The sequence below is a fragment of the Poecile atricapillus genome, chromosome Z (assembly GCF_030490865.1).
Source record: "Poecile atricapillus isolate bPoeAtr1 chromosome Z, bPoeAtr1.hap1, whole genome shotgun sequence".
NCBI classification, from domain to species: Eukaryota; Metazoa; Chordata; class Aves; order Passeriformes; family Paridae; genus Poecile; species Poecile atricapillus.
In genome coordinates, this window is record NC_081289.1 from 97,432,369 (window position 1) to 97,454,410 (window position 22,042).

The window sequence follows — 22,042 nt, forward strand, 5'->3', positions numbered from 1 at the left end:
GCATTGTCTCCAGTTAAAGCAGTATTCAAGGCCATAACGAAGTGAGGGAATCTATTCTGCTCCTTATTATTCATTCTTTTGAAAAGACAGGAGCAAATTTCCTCTTATATGTGCAGTGTTACCATGCGACAGCATAGCTCCATATGTCTCCATCCTACAATTCAAGCCACAGGTTTATGCACCCCAGCATGGGCTCGGGAATTACAATGAAACTTTGAAAGGGTTAAAGCATACAAATTGAGAGATCATTTGGATAACTGGTGTTGGGAAGGTAGAATTAGAAAGAAATTATAAATATGACTCTGTAGCCAGAAAGGCTAAGGAAGAAATACAAATGATAGCACGGTTTGAATAATTCAAAGAAACCGGGCTGGTATGAACCTGGCAGCCAGAACACATTCTTTCCTGCAATAAAACCAAGCTGAGACCCCTCTTCCCAGCCTTATAACGAAAGGTCTGAAGGACCCTGAGATAACTAAAAATAGGCAAAAATAGGGATTTCTATAGGTCACACACAAATGTTACTGTATTAGTATACTTAGAAAGATTGGTTAGTAAAGGAATAGAATATTCAAAGGTATAGGTTATATAAGTGGTTGTATAGGAGAGCTCGGTCTCTTTTTTTTCCCAGCTCTCTCACTTCTGTTCTGTTCTGTTACTCTCTTTCGTAGCAATCTTAAGTCTTAAACTCATGTATTCATATCTTACCCTATTTTGTATTGTTCTCTCTGAGCCCGCTTTGAGCTCTATCTGTTGGCTCATAGCAGGCTCTCTCTTTCTCTCTATCCCACACCCTGAAATAAACTTCTAACACCTAACTCGACTACAGAGGTCTTTGCCATGTCTCACACCGTCCCCAGAAAGGGTCTCCTACAACTGGGACTGATCATTCTTCTACATCTTGTATAAAATGTTTGTCTTTCAGTGGGAATGAAAAAATATTTTTCAAAGAAGGAACAACCTGATTGTATACTCACATGAATAAAACAAGCCACTGAGTGAAGAAGCTAAGGCAAATTGTAATAGCTGAAACCTCTTTTTTTTTTTTTTAATAGGCCAGATGTCAGTTTTGAAAATGTTTCAACTGTATAGAAAGCAAATTTAAAAGTGGAAAAAAAACCCAAAAACACTTGTAGTTGCATGAATTCTTAAAGGCTGTGCAAAGAATTATCTGAGAACTAACTGCAGTATTCTGGAGCAGAACAGTGGGTTGGACTGATCACAGAGGCTGAACTCTATCAGTTTCCTCACAATGTACTTGAGTCACTCTCCGCAATTTAGCGTGGGACTTCAGGTAGAGTGCAAAACTTCACCTGTCATTGTGACACCCAAATATTTTCATGGATTTCTACAGCATCCAAGCACTCCAGAAATTAAAGATAGTTTGGTCATCCCTAAGACACCTCCCAGAACTCTGCCTAAATGCTGCTGCTAGTAAAATATTTGCATATTGAAGCTTCCCAGCTGCACACTGAAAAAGGGCATCAGGGGAGGGGAAGGTGGTACTGTCTCTTTTTGTATCATCATCCAGTGATACTTTCTTTATTAATTTGCATTTCCTTAACATTAACACTATTCCCTATCTCTTCCACTGCCTGTTTAAAATATCAGACTCTTGATGCATATCTATTTGAGACAATATAAAGCCAGTTACCAAGTTAGAGCTCCTGACATTTGCAGATATCAGTCTTGCTAAACAAGCTCTCTGTCATCTACCCCACAGATCATGTCCCTTTGTTCCCCAGTAAAATCTCATCATAATTAGCTTTTGGTAAGTCAAATGCCATTATGAACAAAATGTAATAAGTAACCAAATATCTTATAATGCTCTCGTTGGTAGTTATATAGATTGAGGAACAGAAATTACAAAACCTTTAACATTTTGACCAGTTTAAAGGTCTGGTATCCATGGAAGTGAAATGCAATCAAAGGTACAAGTATTCTATATATATATTCTCTCTCTTTCTCCCCCTGTCACTTCACACACATATATATATATTTAATATAAATATATGATATATGATACATATAACATATAACGTATAATGTATAACATATAGCATATAACATTTAACATATAACATATAATATAAAAGTTATAGATACATATATAAATATCTGTTTATTTATGCATCTATTAAATATATATTATATATAAGTTTTCTTTAACAGTTCCTATCTCAAGGATCTATATAACCGGACAATCACTATATATTGACATGGTACCTAATTTTTTAGAGGTTACCTAGAACATTAAGTGGATGCTTGGATGCTTCACTGGGTCATCATGTGAAGTTTTCTGTACATATTTATCTTATATGGCAACTCTGGGCATTTATCCATTCCAAGGATGGTGACAAGGGGCACAAAAGAAAGGACTCATCACAATCCAACCCAGGCCCACACAGTCTGACAGTATACAGATTGTGTGATGTAACTCAGCATCGGGGGCACATTGCCTCAAGGTCAGTCATCTGAACTGGTTGACTGATTTGGGCACCCATATTTGCCATTTCTTTGGTCCCCAGCTTGCAGATTCTCTGCCTAAAGCAGCACCTCCCCTGTTCTCTTTAACAGGAACATTCCCGTTTAGCAGAGTGCCTCAGGCATTTGTCTCTGGGCTGTCCCATGGTGTCACAACTCCTTACGCTCTGTACTGGCCCATAACAATGCAAGGCACACAGCCCACTGCCTCACCCCAGGCTTGGCCACCACCAGCTTTTGCCCAGAGAGCTGCTGCAAAAGCAAGGATCTTATGAGGTCTGGAGTAAATACATATCCAGTGAATCACTTCCCTGATAAGAAAGAAAATTGTCACTTAAATTTTCTCTCATTTGGCTTCTGGAGCAGCATCCGTCCTGTTCAGTGAAACTGTTTTCAGCATCACCAGATAGCTAGGCTCTGGGACAGCTATCACAGTCACTGACTAGCATGTGGCCCAAAATATTTGAGAGACTGTTTACTTTTTCTTCAGTTTCCTAACACAGCTGTCATGACATTAATTTCTCACGGTAACCGCAGGGAAAACTGGTGACCACTAGCTGTGGGGTATCCTGAGCAACCTACTGTAAATAAAAGTGAAAGTAGCTTCCTACCCACACATAAAACCCAGAGATTCCTTTCCAAAGATAGCATTTAACACAAAGTTGGGTCTATTGTACTAAAGCATTTTCACAAAATGTCAGCTGTCAGAGAGCCATCAGTTGCAAATCGCAGAGCTAAGCCTGTGGTGACCCAGCCCATTTGGAGGAGAGCTGTGAGTCGTCAGCACAGGTCTGACCCCATGTCCATTGCAGCGGTCTCTGCACAGATGCTTCCTGTCCACAGAAAATGCCCAGCACAACAGAGCTGGAAACATAAAGCGCTAAATGTCATCGCTCACAAGAATAATTAATCTCATAATCACCAGCTCAGCTGGCTGTAATTGTCAATATATTGTTTTATGAGCTTCCATTGGCAGGAAATTAATGATTTCTACCTCACAAAAATGAAACAAGTCCCCGGGTAGGGCACAGGGATTATTTATATAAAAAAGAATAAATCATAATGAAAGTGGCAGGAAATAAATAAAAGGGCAATTCTGCTGGCTGAGTGTCTGGACTTGAAATTTCTATTTGAAGTAGGTTTCAGGGATTTCCTATATTACTTTAGTTATTTAACCCTAGCTCCAATTTTAATGGATACTGATTTCTCTTTTGTTCAGATATATTAAGTGTCAGGCCATTTGTGCCTTCAGAATGTAACTATATATCTAAAATTTGGAGGGGGAAAAAAATCAAATCTGGGAACTGCTATAATCTTCCAGTAAAATACAGGGTTATGAAGAAAACAGGTAGTCATTCTGCACTCTCAAAGTTGCCCATTAACTGCACCTCTCTGCCAGGGATGAAGGTACAAAGTCAAAAGTAAAGCTAAATATGTTCCAGAAAAAGTATTTATCTCCTACTGAGTGTAGTATTCACTTGTCTTAGGTTGCAACGCAAGATGTACCTTCAAGTAGGTATTCTATTACCATCTGTTAAAACCAGGTGGGGCAGTGTTCATCTCTCCCATGACCCATCCCTCCTAACTCCAGGGGGACCTCTACTGTTAACAGGCCATCAAGCCTCACTCCATGACTCATAAAATTACATCATCCCATTGTGAGACACTTCGCCTGGGGGGAAGGAACCAAGCATTCCTGCCTGGCTATAATCTGACATTTGGAACACCACAGGCAGCTTTATCCACCAAATTCCCGGAGGACAAGAGCCCCATAACCACCACTGGACCTTCTGAGGAAGATCAAACCTTTCTACAAGATCACTGCTTGAACAGAACCACATCCATCATTTCAATGGGACTGCAGCCACCATTTAATCGGACTGCTGCCACCACCCTGACCAACAGAGTGTCCAGCTGTATTCTGACTCTGTCAGTGTTTCTGTATTATTGCATTTAATTAAATTTTCCTATTAAATTGCAGCTCTGACTTGGTATCTCTCACCGGTTTGCTTTCAAACTAGTACATCACTTAAAAGAAATGCAGCATGATGAAACAAGATTCACCATTGGAGAAAAAATAAGATGTGAAGCTGAAACCTTCAAGAGTGCTGAATGTGGAAGAGGAAAAATTTTACCATTTGCTTTGCTTCCTTTTACATCTCACAGATAAAAGCAATTGCACCATCACTTTCCATACAAGGCTTTTATTTTGATATAGCATCCATTTTAGCAGAAATAGTGAAAATAGAAAACAATATGGGCATAAATTTGGCGTGCCAGCTCTCCCTTAACCAACAGAACTGGAATTTGTTTTTCTTCTGACTTTCTCGCATATGAATAGATGTATTCAATATTTTGACAGGAAACCATGAGTATATTTAAGTCCCCTTTTCCCTTAATTCTGTTGCCTACCGAGCTCATTCCACAATTTTTTTACTGTTCCATTAAGATGTCAAGTCCATGTTATCTCAGAGCAATTAGAGAGAGTTTATCCTGTGATTTTGAGTCGCAACAGCCATTCTGTCAACACAGTAACAGTAGCTGGAGATCAAATGTCAAAACAGCTTCAAGGTTTGTCTCATGAAGGGAGCAGCCCTCAGAAAGCCTTCAACCAACTTGTATGAGCTGATAGACCTGTAGATGGGTAATGTACATCTATTCGATAATTATAGATCAGATTTGGAAGTTCTGCAGGCCTCCTCTTCTGTGTACCTACTCTTGCACTGTCTCCAAGAGTCCACATGGATTTCACCAGAGGAAAGCAGGCTAAACAAAGAATTCAATCAGTAAAAGTGTTACCACATGCACTAAAAATAATTTTAGTTGACTTTACTATTTAAAGCAGTAAAACAAGGTTTTACTGCTAGGTAAAACCTTGTTTCTGACTTGTCAACAGCAAGGAAGAAACAAAAGCTAGAAACTCAAAAAACTGTTTCCTGCCCCGTTAGAGTAACTGAAGGCTTTAGGTTTCCTTTTGGCCTGCTTCTATGCAAATGTTGAAACTCATCTCCAGAAATACACACTCCTAACCCACCACACTTTCTTGAGGAGCAACCATATGGTCTGGAAGGCAAAAAGCAGTCTGCATGGTGCATACTGCATAACTATTCTGGGATATATGTGGCAGTTTGATGACTGGTACAGCCTGCCTGCTCTCCTCTGTTTTTATAATTAAAGCATTATTTTAAACTATATAGCATGAATTCATCCTCTTGTGTCCTCAGTTCCTCCTTCTAGCCTTTCCCTCTTTTAAATTTAATATAGTCTCCTTTTTTTTTTCCCCTTTACAGCCAAGAACTGCAGCAACCCATTTCACAGCAATCCCCTCTTGCTGCTTTCCTAATACCCCTGTGCATTAAAACCTCATCCATCATTGTTTTCAGAGAGTCAGCTTTTTAATCAGATCTGTATGTATATTGGTTTGAGCATGTGGCAGTTTAATTACCCTCTTGAATATGTGAAACACATCTTTGTCATATCTACTTATATCTGAAGAGAGCCATCCTATAACACTAATTAAAGAGGGATGATGACAATTTTTCAATACTCAAATTATGTCCCATCTGTCTAGTCATCCTCCTGTTCACTCTCTGGATTAATTAAGGGTGGGGAAAGGTTTTTTCCCTGGAGTTTTACCTAATGCAGGATGAAAAGTCTGTTTTAATGAAGAAATGTACCAAATTCCTTTCTTCTTATCCCAGAGTAAAATACGTAGCAGAGTAAACCAGAGTCCTTTGTTTTGCTGCACTCTGTTCAGCCTAGTCATATATTGCATGGAGTGATGAGCCTAGATTGTGAAAGTTTACTGAGTCTAGCAGTTGTTCTGAAGGGAGATGCAGCAAGGCCAGCAAGCCACAGCAAGATATTGTCCTCTGATACCTGGGCCCACAGCTGAAACAAATTTTATGTTGGTATGATTAAAGAAAACCATAGCACCAACAGGATGTGGTGTGAAGGCACAGCAGCTTTGCAGCATTACCTTTTATAGGCATGAGAGTATTTTGCCCATAGCCATTTTCTTTAGATATTTGAGACATTTAGGTAAACTGCAAAATCTTCTGGTCTTGCTTAGTCAGAAAAGTTTCAAAGAATTGATTATTATTAATGAGACTGGGTTTGCATCTTCTTAAATGTACCTGTACAGATCCTGTTGTACATTTCAATCAGACCTCCCAGATGCCTAAGCCATTAATCTTCATGTAAACAGCAATCGAAAAAGCTTTTAATGCAGGGAAGAATGAAAAGCCCTGAGGAGTCAGGACTGTGTATCAGGAAGGAGGGGATGCTACTTGTACTGGATGCTGTCATACTCCCACACTACCCTCAGAGGGCACGTGCCAGCTGATATCACATGCCAAAGAGTGAAAAATGAGGCAGGAGAAGATGTGTCAGCAAGGCCTGGGCTTCCCAGGCCCTCATTACACAGGTGGGCTGAGGGTATAATTTTTATCCACTCCTGCTTTAAAAGCTTTTCCACTGCTTTTTTTTTGGTCTGGTGGTGATTTGAGAGTTTTTCAGCTTTGTTTCATCCTTTGTTTGTTTTGGGTTTTGATTGTGTTTTTCTTCTTCCCTTAGCTGAGACTGATGGCAGTGTCCTTCACTCATAAGAATGCACTGTCGCCAGAGATTTTATTAGCTCAGAGAGTGACAGTGTTTTTATTACCATGATTCTCCAGTTTATTCAAGGCACTGCAAATATACTCTATGAAATTAATTTATAGAAATGACTACATGGTATTAAATTTAGGGTCATCAATTGCTTAGTCTATTCTGATCCTTTAGTTAGGCCAGGAGATAATAATGGCTATAAATATGCATCAAACAGGGCCACTACATATTAAAACTGCTAAAAGAAACTTCTTTAATAGCCATCATATTTAATTGTCATTTTTTATGCACACCTAGTTTTAATTTCAATATTTCTTCATGCCTACTGTACATTTTTCCCCTTTTTTTCCCCTCTGGCCTAATGCAAATCTAAACAAGGTACTTATGAATACTTCACTTTGCAGCTTATCTGTCACATGCTGATCCATTTTCCAAACTATATGATTTAAAAAAAAAAAAAAAACAGCTCACCATACATAAAATATTTTTACATGTATTTTTTCCTTACGAAATGTTGAAGCTCATCATTTTGTAACTTTAAAATAAAATTTTCTGGGGAAGGTAATAAATTCAAACCATACTAAATTAGACAGGCAGCCTGTGGCTAGATATTTCAGCAGTTGCTATGACATGAGATTAAAGAAAGTGTTTTACAATCTAAAAATTTCATTGTGGGCAGTTTTTTAACCTCAAATTATTACAGCACTGGATGACTATAATGACTGAGACACAGAGACAAAAAATCTTCTGTTTTCCAATTTTCACTTTATATAGTTGTTGCTACTGTATTCACACTATTGCATTACTCCTTTCTCTCCTCAATTAGAGCCAAACAGTCACTGGTTCTTCTTCCAATTTAATTTCTTGTTTTATCATTTTGTGGCCTTTAACACAACTTTTAACAAACCCTTACACTGTTTTCCATCTAGACCAAACTGGACTGGAAAGATTAATTCTTCTTTAAGTGAAATTATAGAGGTTCTCTCACATAGACATTCCAGTTTATTCCTGCATAAAAATCCTATGCAGAGCAGGGGGGAACCACACAAAACAAAACAAAAACATCAGGTTTTGGTTTTTTTTTACTTCTGTCAGCCAAGGAACATTCTCCAAGTATTTAAAATAACAAACACTTCCAGAAATCCTAAAATCTGCTACCTTTTCTACTTGCACATGGTTTTGAGCCACTTGCACAGTAAACTCTTGCCTAAGATTTGGAATGCTGTTTTCTCCCACACAGGTCTGCAAGTAATCAGCATAAAGTTTCACACTTAGCTTCATTTTAGAATTCTATAGGCTCCTAGGGATTTTGCATCTGGCTCATACAGTAACATTAAAAAAGTTCTGGCCACAAGGATACCGGAATTTAAGCAACAAATTGGTACTTGAGTCTTTAGACAAATATTCTTTCACTAAGTACTGTGAAAAAAGAAGACCATTAAATAATGGATCCTATTTCTAATATTTTTTTTATACCTCCAACCCAGCTACAACATGAATGGTTGAGTAGCAAAAGGGGACGCTTTAATAGATATGATGAGGGGTTTTTTTTGCCTTAGTCAAGTATATTCACAAGAAAATGGGCTAACATAATAATATGAAAAAATGTGACCCTGCTGTCCATACACAGAGGTTGAAATTGCATACTCCCACTCAAAAAAAGTCTCAATAAAATCTTCAAATGCAATTGTTTCATCTTATTTGTCTGCAAAATAGAAAATCTAGTCCTGTAGAAAGATATTAAGTAATTTTATTTCACAATATGTTAGTATGTTTCCTATCAGAAATTTTAGTACTCAATTTCTCCCCTTGCCTTCCCACTGCTAAACTGGTTAATTAGTGATCCTTTTCCCCCTGTTTTGGACGTCTTATTAATTACCTTTACAAGTAGTGTTTACAAGATTTTAGTTATAAGAACAATGTCATAGTAAAATCTGAGCCTTTGCTTTGAAAGCAATAGCAGCACGGTCAATACTAAAAAAGAAATACAAGGAGGAGTGGCTTCACTTGCAAACGCTTTTAACTAGTCCATCATTATAAGCGTTTCCATGAATTTAATAAAACTACCAATATCCAATATTCTCAGCCTAATGTAATAAATGAAGGGTGATCATATTACCCAGTTTTAAAAATTGCTTTATATAATGTAATCACTTACTTGCTCTAATTGAATTTCACTTTACATCATTTAATAAATGAATGCTGATCATTTGACATAATTGAATAAGTAGTTCAGCTCATTCTCTATACTTCTTAGGTCAAAAATTATTTGTGTCATCTTTCAGAATGGTATCGTGATATTTTAGAGTTAGGCTTCCTTTCTTGTCTCAGCTTCTTTATTACACTGTGTAATTCCACCTTGTAGGAAGGAGCCTAACCTAGTCATGCAAGCGGAATTTTTTCAGAAAATATGTAGTTGAACTTTACAATCTCCTGCTACTCTACATAGTGCAACTGTACAACAGACTACAAAAGGCATAATTTCAATTAAAGAGTCATTTTAGCTGATTTAACCATATCCATGTGAGGCAGGAAGGAACTGAATCTTCAATTACCTTCTAGCAAAGCCCAGATTTTTTACTTTGTGCTTGTGAGACAGAATTTAATTTTGAACTGAAAAGACAAGAGATTTGATGAAGAACAACTCATAATTCAGAAGCTGAATTATCTTCTACTCAGAGTTAAATCAAGCTATCATTCACAATAAAGGAAAAAGGAAAAAAAATAGAGAGTTCTTGGAAAAAAGATAGAAAGAAGGAAAGACAGACAGTCGAGAAAAAGCTGCAATAATGCTTTTTACATTTCAGAAACAATTCTACCTTTCTGACTGTTGCCTTCTACAAAAGATATCACAATATAATCACCATCTCATGCATGGAATATTGGGACATATATATGTATATATAAGCTCTGTAAAAAAGTAATCAAAGTATACATTTCCAGCTTTGCACTGGACATCAGTTTTTCTCCTTCAAATCCAAAGCAACAGATTTTTCAGAAATGTTAATTGTAAGTCATCGGCTGCCTTCCTGTACAGCTTCTAATTTTTTAGATTATGAAAAACAGCTGGTGATTCTTTCAGAATAAAGACTACAAAATGCATAGAATTCAATAGCATCCAAGGATTTATGTATCTTAGAATACAGAAACAAAGTGCACTTGCTTAGAAATAACACCATTTGGATTTCAAAAGAAGTTATTCCTGTCCAGAAGTAAGTATTCAGAATCAAACTGCCAAACATCAAAGGGGTAATAAATCTACTGTTTTGTCTTCTACCCTACTATCAGCTATTTATAGCTGGAGTATGTCTGTCTCATGCACCCTCACACTTGTTACCAAGGTTAAGATATGCTCTTCTACATGGAAGAATATGCAAGGGAAAAAATAATTACTAAAAGCCATTTAATACATTTAATGTCCAGTTAATTCATTTAATATTTATCTTTTAGTTTTCTTAGTACAGTAAGAGTAGAGGGGGTCATGCATGACCTTAATTTCTAGCAGACAGGAGAATAGATGAGGATATCCACATAAGTAACTCTCTTTAATCACCCTGAAATTATTACTTTCTGCTTAGTGATGAAAAATATAGGCATTCCCTCTAAGAGCCTCTGGCTCAGAAACTGTGAAGGAAGTTGAAAGGTATAAGATTTCAGAATAATAATTCCCTTTAATAAAGGCAAATGGTGAAAAGGTACTTTACCCACTCCACTCTTCTACTCTCCTTTCTCCAACAAACTCTTTCTCTCTGGGCCTATTGCTGTCACTTCATTTTCACTGTGCCTTTATAACGTCATAATAATTTGTATTAAAAAGCATTTATGTATGGTGCCACGAGGTCCCTATTGTGGTGCTTAACTGCTTAACTAGACAAACTTCATTCATTGCCCCACCCATCCCATGTCAAGCAACATGAAAGTACTGTTTCCATCTATTAAGTTACTCAAAACTATTTCCTTTATTTACTTTTGAACATTTACTCTTTTTTTAAGATCTACTGATACCTAATAAATTAGTTATTTTCATTTATCTAAAACAATACCTTCATTGTTTGAGGTAGGTTTGGAGGGAGCTGTTTGAAAGTGTTTGCAGTATATTTCGTGTTAGATCCTCACACGGTTAATAAATTAGCATGAAGGAACCTAACGTCCTCTGGTTTTTTTTCTTTTCTGCTCATGAAAATCAATATCTGGTGATTTAGAGTCTGAAATTTGCAGTAAGTTACCTGAAGTTTGGTAGGAAACTTAGAGCAAAGTGACTGAACTGACTATTCCTTCAAGTGCCAAGGGAGTTGCCGGCTGCAGCAGTTTTTGTGACCCAGGCCTTTTCCTTGTTTCCAGTCCAGTAAAACTTAATGTGGTGCAGTTGTAGGCCCTGGAGATCCCCTACACACACTTACCAAAGGATAAAGCTGCTGGAGTGCCCACCCCCAGGTCAGCAGAGAGGCTTAAGACACTTTCCAAACAGACACATTTATACCAGCACACACTGCACAGTCCAACACAGGTAGAGCAGAGCCCTTGCCAGTGCCTCTCTAAACACCAGTAGCACTGACATAAACAAGCACATGAGTATCTAGTCCCTTTCAGCACATGCAGGTGTGGTGGTTTAAAGCACTAGCCAAAAATCACCAGAAAACTTACTCCTTGCTGTGAGATATGGATTAGGAGAAGGGTAAAAAAGGCTCAAAACTTAAAAGGAATAGAGAAAGTTTATTAACAGAACTACAAGAATAAGAAACTAGAATAAAGCCTCCAGAAACCCTTCTTCCCCACCACCCAACTTTCCTTTTGTCCAACTGACAACTTAGAGACAAAACCTGGTGGTTAAAGTGATCTCAACTTTGCAATAGTCTTTTCATCAGTCTTTGTAGAGAAAGGAGTCTTCTTTTGTCATTCCACGGAGAGTTCTCTACAAGTAAACAGTTTTCTCATGGCTTATTATTTTCATGATGAGAACCACCCAGAAAACTCTGCCATCATGTCCTCCTCCTATTTTCACACCACTCTGAGGTGTGTCCATGGGCCATGAACTCAAGGGGTATTATTTTAAGGATGAGTTATTCAAAGGGAAAAGCTCTCTTCATTTCTTTCTGTGATCATCCCTGAGAACAGAGGTTTTCTCTTTTTCTCCCTGGGGCCACGGCTCTTCAGCAACTCACTTCTCTGTCTCTGTTCCAGCATCTCATGGGATCACAACTACTCCACCATCTGCTCAGCTTCATCAGTGGATACCTTTGCTCAGATCTACAATTTGAAATATTTCATTCCCCCTTAAATATTCTTTCATGAATTAAAGGAGTTTTTCAGAACATTATTGTCCATCTCCATGGCCTCACCAAAAGAATATTTCAGCTTATTAAAGCATCTCCTCATTCTCTTCCCATCTGAGGCTTGATTCCTTCCCTCACTGATTTTGATGGTTTATGTTGTCTCTTTACATGTTGATCACTCTTGTTTTCCTCTCTCTGGAAAAAGGATTAAATCTGCAGGTTTTATCTGCATTAGAGGGTTAAAATCTGACTCAAGGCATGGCAGGTATTCATGGTGTCAGATTTCAGCCCGGCAGCACCTAGGGCTCAGGTCCCCCGGGAAAGGCTTCAGCCACCCCACTGGAACAGGAACTGGAGGCTTCCCAGGAGGCTGCAGCAGAGCCCGGCCTGGCCCTGGGGAATCCCCACAGGCTCCATCCCCTGCCTGGGAGCCACGGCAAACCCCCGCAGGCTCCATTCTCCGCCTAGGAACCGCGGCAGGCCCAGCCCAGCCCCAGCCCGGGCCACATGGCCTGCAGTGGGGAACAGGAGCGAGTTGGAGCTCTGTTACCTTTCAAGGCTGGAAACAAAAAGAGACAGAAGTTCCCGGGCTTAGGTTTAAAATATGATATTCACAGAGTTGATCTCACTTCTCTATGGTGAACAACACTGTCAGTTCTCAGAAATGGCCAGCTATTGGCCAGGTCTTAAGCAGAGAAGAAACTCCCAGCACCCTCCCTCAGAGCCCTAATTTCCATGTTTTCTAGTTTTTTTTTTTCCTAAATGCCAAACCATCATATCAGGCTAGAGGGAGACTGACAGAAAATGGGTAACAAGGGGATTTAGTAAAAAGGGCAGGCGTACCTCAAGAAAAAGCAGTACATTGCTAGTATAACTCAAGCACACATGTGACCCTGCATTACTTTCCTGGCAAAAATAATTGACCCATTCCTTGTTCTGTCATTAAATAAATGAAAGAATACAGACAGATTTTTTTTATCTATTATTTCGGAATTGTTCCCGTGCAACTCCCCAGACTGTTTCACCTCCTGCTGCACATCATAGTATTAGTTACTTTGTTGCTGTCAAACCTATTTAGATTGTAACCTCATGCCACTTCAAAAGCTGACATGGATTTTCTCTTACGAGTAAATTACATCTTAAAGCAGCATTTGAGCAAGAAAAATAAACACTAAACATTACCCAAAGAGCTTCTTATAGAAAAAATATAAAGCTTTCAACACAAGTTTGGAAGTGGAAATATGTGCACATTAATTGCTCTCCAAGATTTTACTATAGTTAAGATTCAGTCCAAAAGTTCAGATCATGATTTCAGAAGTTGCCCTAGCCAGATATGCCTTTTATCACTGCTTCCCCTGCACTCACATACAGTAGTTTTTTTGTCTGCACATGCTGAAGACATGTCCCCAGAAGATTTTTCAGATACAGAATGTTTATTAAAGAAAAAAAAAAAAAAAAAAGGAAAAAAAAAAAACTATGGGAGAACTGGACTAATATCATGACATTAAAGAAAAAAAAATAATCCAGCAGTGATCGTACAGTTTTTTTAATTGTGTTCCAATGCAACAACAAAGTAGTAAAAAGCTGAGGAAACATGAAGCAGGTCCAGCAAAGCAGCTAGTACCTATAGTCCTGTAAGAAGGCATATGAGTCCAGAATATTGAATTCATAGAATGGCTGATGTCTCATGAGAATGCCATTGCTGATACCAGCCAAGAGCTCCAAGATGCTTAGCATAGTACAACACCAAAAAATGTACAGCATAGCAAAACACAACTGGTCTTCCAGCTTCTTTAGACAGCCTTCCTCAAAAAGCTGCTCCACATGGTCTAAGTCCCCTCTGCAGTGAGAATGCTTCTCCTTACAGCAGCTTTCAGGAACACAATGTGGATAATACCAAGAAGAAGATGATGTCTTTAGCCAGTCTGTGTAGTTGTAGACCCCACAACACTGCAACTTCCTCTGTATCATATCCACAGCTTCGTTTCCAGGATCCTGGGAGCACGTCCAGTTGTGCTGGTGGACAAGGTAACCCATAGCACCTTCCAGCTGAGAAGATGTCTTAACACAGTAGGAACATGCCAGAGCTGCTGAAGACACTTCTAGGCAAAGAAGGAGCAGCAGCAAGTACATTAGAGTCCCTTGCTGATTGCGGGAACACTTAACAGAAGTAGAGATAGCCAAAACTCCAGTAGGTAGCAATATAAGTGCAGTTGCAAGAGCCAGCCAACCAGGAAGAGACAAGTAAGACTCCTGAAATAAATATCCATAGTTCTTGAACATCAGGATGACCAAAATGCCACCAAATGCCTGAGCTAAAGCAGTACCACAGAAGATGAAGCCTAGGAACCTCAGCAGAGACTGAGCAAATGACCTGTGGCAGGCACCCTCATAGCACCACAAAGATGGCAGAACCACCACAGCCCTAACCCTCCTCATTCTGCTCACTACAACCAACCCTAACCCTCATCATCAACATTTAAGAGGCTTCTGCGCCACTTATCCAGGTGTGGCAGATGACATCTCCACCTAAAAACAATTTGCAAGAGAGCAACTCTGATGAGGCTCTTTAGGACAAAGACTATGCCCTGCATCAGCTTAACCACAGGCTGCTGCTGCAGCTTGCTCAGCACAGCCTGCAGAAAGTGGGAGGGTGTGTGCCCAGCTCGCTGTAGGGGATCCCTTATGCTGCTGTCATTGGAGACACTTGAACTTGAAGGAGGACAGCTGGAGGAAGGCTGCACCCCTTTCATGTGTGGAAGACCTAAGTGCAGGGGAATGAATAGTCAAAAGGATCACCAGCAATGTTTCTTCAGATTACTTGGACTGTCCATTTCTCCAGCAGTAGCCAGGATAGCAACAAATGTGCAAGTCAGAGCCATCAACAAATGAATGGATTAAGCAGAGCTACTCAATAAGAAATCTCCACAGGTGATATTCATCTAGATTCATTATCCTCCTCAACACCTTTCTCATTCATTCAATGTTGTAAGGCCCTTAATGATGTTAATAATATTCTGCCCTTTTTTACTCAGCAAGATTTCTCTGTAGATAGCTTCAATTGCTCAAGACACCTGGATGAAAAATCCCTGCCATTTCACACTTGTACCCCTCAGGTTGCATTACCAGTGATTTGACTGACTGCTGTAATGACTGAATACAAGCAGCAGTAAGTAACTTTTCCTTGTGTGTAAAGAAACTGAATTACACACCAGCTAAATTACTTGACAACAATAACAAAGGGAATCAATGCCACTTATCAGCATTATCAGAAGAATATTATTGCTCAAACTTGTGGTACACATGAGCCATGCAGGACTGAAAAACCCCCATAAATCTTGCCACAGGTGCCAGGAAGACAGACCCTAAGCCCAGCAGTGATTCTGTAATCATCCTGATGTAGTTCCTCATGGTCTCTTCAGTTTCCCGAGACACAGAGCAAGACTAATGCAATATACATACATAAGGGAGAATACAGAGAGATGATCTTAATTTTCAGAAACATGAGCACCTGCAAAACTGACAGAAAATCAGAATAATTTGGTGCTCAGATCCCTGGAACCCTGTTAAAAGTCTCAGCAAAGCTGATGCTCCCACATCTGTCAGACATTCTACAAGAGCCTATTGCTGATATATACACTATGAACACACAGATGTTGGGCGGATTCCCATCAAAATCTCTTTCTATATGCTGCACAAATAAGTTATTAAGGCTAATTATTTTGGAATTAGATAAATTGCTTTTATTATTTTTAATCTTTTCATTAACAGTAATTAGCATGCAGCAATTAACTTGTTAAATCTTAACAAAATCCATCTTTCAAAGCTGCTCCTGGATATATGTTTTCCTTCTCTGATGTCTGTGTCTGCCCTTTCTCCTGTTCCATTTGCTGCTACCCCCAGCCTTCCTTCTGTGTTGGTTTTGCTGCTGTTCACTTATTCTCTTGAATGCTTTTTTCTCTGATTTCTGTCTTCTCCATCAGGGGGATGGAGAAGGGGGGGGCAACAGAATTCCCCCTCACATCTCTACACACATGGAAGCTACACTGATTTGTTTCCACAATGCAGAAAAAAATTATCAGAACAGAGTGGGGAAATATATCAGAAACACAGCAGAATATACTCTGAGGAGTACTAGTAACTTTTTTTTAGCTTTCAACCTTTGTGAAAAAATGTATGTGAGCCTGCCTCTTTTCCTTTCTGCCCTTTCCCATGCCCATAAAGCTAAACGAGATATTAAGAAAAGAGTTACAACATTATTTACTTTTAGCTTATTCTACATCTCTGTTCGTGGCAGAACAAATGGGCCAGAACTCACACCTGACAACCAGTTCAACCTGGGAATCAGAAGCGCCAACACTAAACATTGACTGGGAGCCAGGTAAGAGGTCTCAGTGTCCTTGGGGGATATATACCACACTCAGCACCATGGAAGAGGAAATTGCAGTGGTGGGGATTAATATGGGCAGGGTTATCTAAAAAAACCCTCACCTTCATTTCGCTATGCATTGTATAGGTGCTCAGGAGAAGAAAGCTTCTGCTCAAAATATATGAAGGACAAGAGAAACAGAATTGGTGCCTGAAGCAACCAAAAGACTAACAGGTACCCTCAATAGCACTGCCTTTGTGATAAGTCATTTTACCTGTGCGCATGGACAAAAGCTTGAAAAAGCAACAAGCAGAGCTATCCATCAGGAGACTGTAATGTGACAAAGAGAATACAGGTACGACAGAATAGGAATGCTCCTCTGTTTTCTTTCCAGTGGTAAAGAGCACAACATGATAAATGCTGTCCCTGTTTTCTCTGAAGTTGTTTCTGCTTATGAACTGATGAGAATTGAAATTGAAATGTGGGTGTAACAGATAATGCACCATATTTCCTGGAATGTTGCTGAAAGTACAATCCTTCAAGGTAATAACATGTCAGCAGTATACTTTTTTTTTTGCGTTCACCGCTCTAGAAAGCTGTAACTGACATTAAACAGCTCTGATGTGCCCAGAAGGTCAAAGAGGTTTGTTCCATTGGGCTCCAGGAACGGGACCAGAGAACCATCAAGTCAGCATTGTGTTTGTGCAGTGTAGGCAGATGACTAAACTCATTTTGGATGACACAGGCAGGCTGTCATACACAGAGGCTGTCATACAGATTGATCAGGAGGCAAAGCTGAGTTGTAAGGGGCAACAATTCAAATCCAGATGGCCAGCTAGTCTGTTCAGACTTGTGTGAACAAGACAAAGCCTAGAGGTGACCATGGCATCAGGGTACATGAGACAGGGTAGATGGTACATCAGGTTACACAAGCCCATCTTATATTTGTAGAATCAAGAGTCAGATAATGGTTCAGGTTGGAAGGAGCATTATAGATTATCTAGTTCTAGCCCCCCTGCCACAGGCAAGAAACCTTCCACTAGACCAGACTAGACAATCTTCTAAGCTTCATGCAGGCCTCCTGTAAAAAGAGACAAGATCTCAAGACCATGCCCTCAGGAACTGCTCTATGTGTCTGTCCTGGGGTGACTTTATGATACTGGTATCCCCAGTCGTCTGGTTTATGTTATATATTAAGTTCTGAGCCTTTAAGACTGGCTCTGAGAGCAAAGGGGGGAAGAAGAAGCCGCAGTTTGTGTTAAAGAAAAACATCACTCCCACACATCCCGCTCCTGGACTGTGGTGTCTGCAGCACTGACAAACAGCGGGACAGAGCTTCTCTCTGGCTTTTAGTTAGTTTTAGCTAGCTGAGGCAGAGGAGCTCCCTGGAGATGTTTTTTCCTTTTTTCTTGGATCTGTTCAAACCTGCTCTGGACTGAGAAACACCCAGACAAACCCCAGGAGCTCAGGCCTGTGGCCCACCGGGGCCTGGGCCTCAGCACTATCTGGCACCAAAGGGACTGATAAGAACCTGAGTGAGCCGAGCTACACCACATGAAAAGGACTTTTCTTCCTGGATGTGCCATCCCATCAAACAGTGAGGGTTTTATTATTTAATATTATTCAATTTCTGTTAAATAAACAGCTTTTTCCACTTCTCTCCAAGGAAATTTCTTTTTCCCGGACCAGTTGGGGGGAGGGGTTATTTAAATTGTTTCCCTGGAGAAACCCCCATTTAGAATTTTTCCCCCAAATTTGCCCTAAACTAAGACAGTGTCCCAGTGATACATAAAAACCCCAAAGTTGCCTCAGTAAAACAGCTGTTATTTCCCCTGAAACCCCTGTACAGATGAAGATGTAGATTGTGAAATTAAAGCACTCTGAATGAGGTTTGTTTTGAGAGTTTTGAACATTTTTTGAAGGCCTTGTTAGATTAAGGCACACTTATAGCATAAGATATGCCTTCAAAACCATCCTAAAACATGAGGGGTTTTGTAAGTTTCCTCTACTCCGCTTTTACATTAAGCTTCCCAACCACTACACACCTTCTTGACACATCCACTGGGTGGAAGCTGGTGTGTGACCCAGTTGGGCTGGCAAATCCAGAGAAAGTGTAAACAGCTATAATTGGTATCACTCCTCCTTTCACTGGTCCCCGTCCTGTCTGCTGTTGTTGGTAGTATACATCTTTCCCAAGCCAAAGAGAATTCACGCACACTTTTTCCACTTCCCAAGAAAAGCCCTGACTGCATGTAAAGTGGCAACAATTTGAGAGGAGGGGAGTAATATTTGAGGGGAGGGGAGAAGGAGACCAAAACCAACCTTTGATTCTTCTCTGTCAGCTCATTCAAGCTGTAACTCCACACAGCAGGACTGGGTACCAACCGAAAGCTAATTCAAAACCACTGAAATCTGCAAAGAATATTGCCTCTTTGAGAATAAAGAACATTGTTTTATGCAACATGTCATATTACAAGATCATTCAGGTAGCCCAAATGGAAAAAGATTTAAAAAAAACTTGTTGGACCCAGTGCCTACAGTTGCAGCCATGCACAACTGGTTTCCATAGTAACCAAAGTGAGATGATGTTGCCTTGCATGAGCCTAATACCTCCCATGGAAAGCTTGAAGCAAGCAGAGGTATGGCTACCAGCTCCTATTCGTGCAGAAAATATACTCCATACAAGAACTGATTTACCATTATGGGCATGTTTGAATTCAGGTCTATCAGTTGTATACCCTGGCTGCATTTGCCACACCAAAGGTGGCCTTTTTTTGATTGAAGAAGCGCATCAAATGTTTTCAGGCTCCTATTTGGTTTTGTTTTTAATATCCCACTTATTCACTGGTGTTGAAAATATCCAAAATTGAATGTCAAGGGTTTGGTGTTTTCATGTATTTCCCTCTTTCTTTCCTTTTATGAATTGAACATTAAAAAATGTAGGCTAAAAGCTTTTTTTTTTTTTTTTTTTTCCTTGTTAAATTTTATTTTTCCCTTCCTATTTTTGTTTGCCAGTCTGGAATTGCTATGAAATATCTTGTGACTGGATGAGTGCAGACTATCAAACTATGAAAGACGAGGGAGAAAAAATCACTTTCTGTATTTCTGTCACTTCGGAAATTGAAGAACATTTTAAAAAATACAGAATGGCAAAAGAAAGAAAGAAAATAAAACTAAAAGGGAACTTCTGTTCTTTTGATTGTCATTATTGCAGTTGATAATAAAAACAGGCTTGAAGAAAAGGTACTTCTTAAAACCTTCAGAAAATTAAGAAAGGGCTGAACACCGTGAAATTCAAGTCACCTTGACATTTAAAGTATTTTGTGACTTGGTTTTCATTGCTTTCAACCATCACTAGCTACAATATTACTCATGTGAATGCATTGCTCTCATTTGTGTTTAAAAAGATATGGAAGGTTTCTGGGCATTTTCTGAAGTTATAAAAAGACTTTTAATATGAAATATAGGCCCTTTAATCGTTAACTCATAAAAATAGCTAACAGATTTTTCTTTAGGGAGGAAGTGACGAGTGCATGCATACATTATCTGGAAGTTATTGAAGACCTGACAAGAAGCTTACACTTGTCAGAACTTCTCATGAATAAAGTATGCTCTTTGTTGTGTATCCTCAGAAAACGCAATCCTTGTAGAATGCTTTTTCCTCAAGAGAAGACTTTCATACCACACTGGGCTGCAGCCCTTCTGGGCCAGCTTTCTCCATTGTATTGCCTGTGAAAACTCAGTCAGATCATAGCAAGGTGTAGCATTCTGCTTGTGACCTTTTGCCCAAGAAGTGAATTAATCTAACTGCATGGTCATAAAGCAGCAAGCTGTGAATAAAAATGTTGAAATCCTTTTTTCATATTGTCAATATACTATAATCTATATACCTGATACAGGTCTTTCAAATTAACTTTCTGATAAATCTTAAGATCAGTCAGTCTCAGCATCCTAAATTACAGCAGTACTTTTACAAATGTTGCCTTTAGATACTTTATTTACCAGAGAATGTAGGTCTATTATGGTCTCTGAGCTCTGAAAATTTCAGTCTTAAGTCACCAGGGTTTATTACAATATGGAAACTTGGATCCCAATGTTTATCTCACAAGGGAAATCTAGGCTCAGTATCAGCTTATTCTTGAGAGCACTGTACCAGTGATGTACTTGTTTGAGTGTTGTTGGTTCCTGTAACTACTCAAACTAGGTTGTAAAGGAGAGATTCAGCATGATCACATGCAAAGAATTCTTGATTACATTTTCACTTGAGTAGCAACTTAGGCCTAAAAATAACCCATTGTAGCAGCAATGATGTGATGAGCCCAGGACTACTTCTGAAATACTTGTTCTGTATTCAAAGACACATATACCAATTTCTTTAGGATGAGAGCACTGGATTAGACTGGTGTGAGCAGCTTGCATACCTCTTTAGACCTGTAATGGGAGCACACTCAAAAGAAGTTGTGCAGCTCGTGTTTCATGAACTCATTGTTAATATTTTGCAGGGTGTAGGTTCTTCTGGTAAATTAGTAATCCTTCTTCAGTCATTGACTGGGGAAAAAAATAAATTAAAATAATTATTTTGGTTTAATCAGAATAATTGTTAAAAGATCACCTTTTCACCAAGAAAGATATTGGCAAAGAATGTTTTCAGCCTACAAGACAGCTGAAAATTCAGCCAAGTGAAAGCAAAAAGGAGTAGCTGATAGGGTCCTTGTCTCTTTTTACTGGAATAGTAAGTATATCTGTATCAAACATAATGTTCATCTCATATCAGGTTTTATAGTGACTATACAAGAGAATTTATTTTTATTACCTTTTTAAAGTCATGATATGAACGTATAAAATGTCAACTTTGTCAGAATTAGTCTTACGGCACATTTCGTAGAAGTGGAACCAATTTTAATGGTATTTTTATGCATCTCCATTTAGATGAAATGCAAGTTTTAGAGGAGAAAAAATCAAAACCAAAGATATATGCAATTTATTTCTATGCTCTATTTCTATCTCCTATCTCACTACCAAACAATTGTCTTCAAGAGGTATTCTGCATTTAAATGGAGATGCTGTCATTGACATGTGAAGGATCTATTATGTCTAAAATCATACAAGCATCTAAATAATTTTTTTTAAAAAGCAAACAAATGAAAATAAATTTGAACATGGAATGTAACAACACACTTAAGGGAAAAAAATGTGAATACATTCCAGTACCAGGAATGATGTCCCTGCTAACTTACAGACCAATGACAAGTAGAACAACTTGGTATTGTCTTGGTAGGAGTCATTTTTTTTTTACTTCAAGATTTAG

General features: G+C 39.0%; 1 protein-coding gene across 1 annotated transcript; it reads right to left on the bottom strand.

The window, feature by feature from the left end:
• Nucleotides 1-13,982: 13,982 nt before the first annotated feature.
• Nucleotides 13,983-14,804, bottom strand: LOC131572628 (tetraspanin-3-like). Its single transcript, XM_058825877.1, has one exon. It carries the CDS (start codon nucleotides 14,802-14,804, stop codon nucleotides 13,983-13,985), a length of 822 nt encoding a protein of 273 aa, XP_058681860.1.
• Nucleotides 14,805-22,042: the final 7,238 nt, after the last annotated feature.

What these genes read in the sequence shown, in the direction of transcription:
- LOC131572628 (XM_058825877.1), bottom strand. Translation starts at nt 14,804, where the DNA reads ATGAGGAGGGTTAGGGCTGTGGTGGTTCTGCCATCTTTGTGGTGCTAT.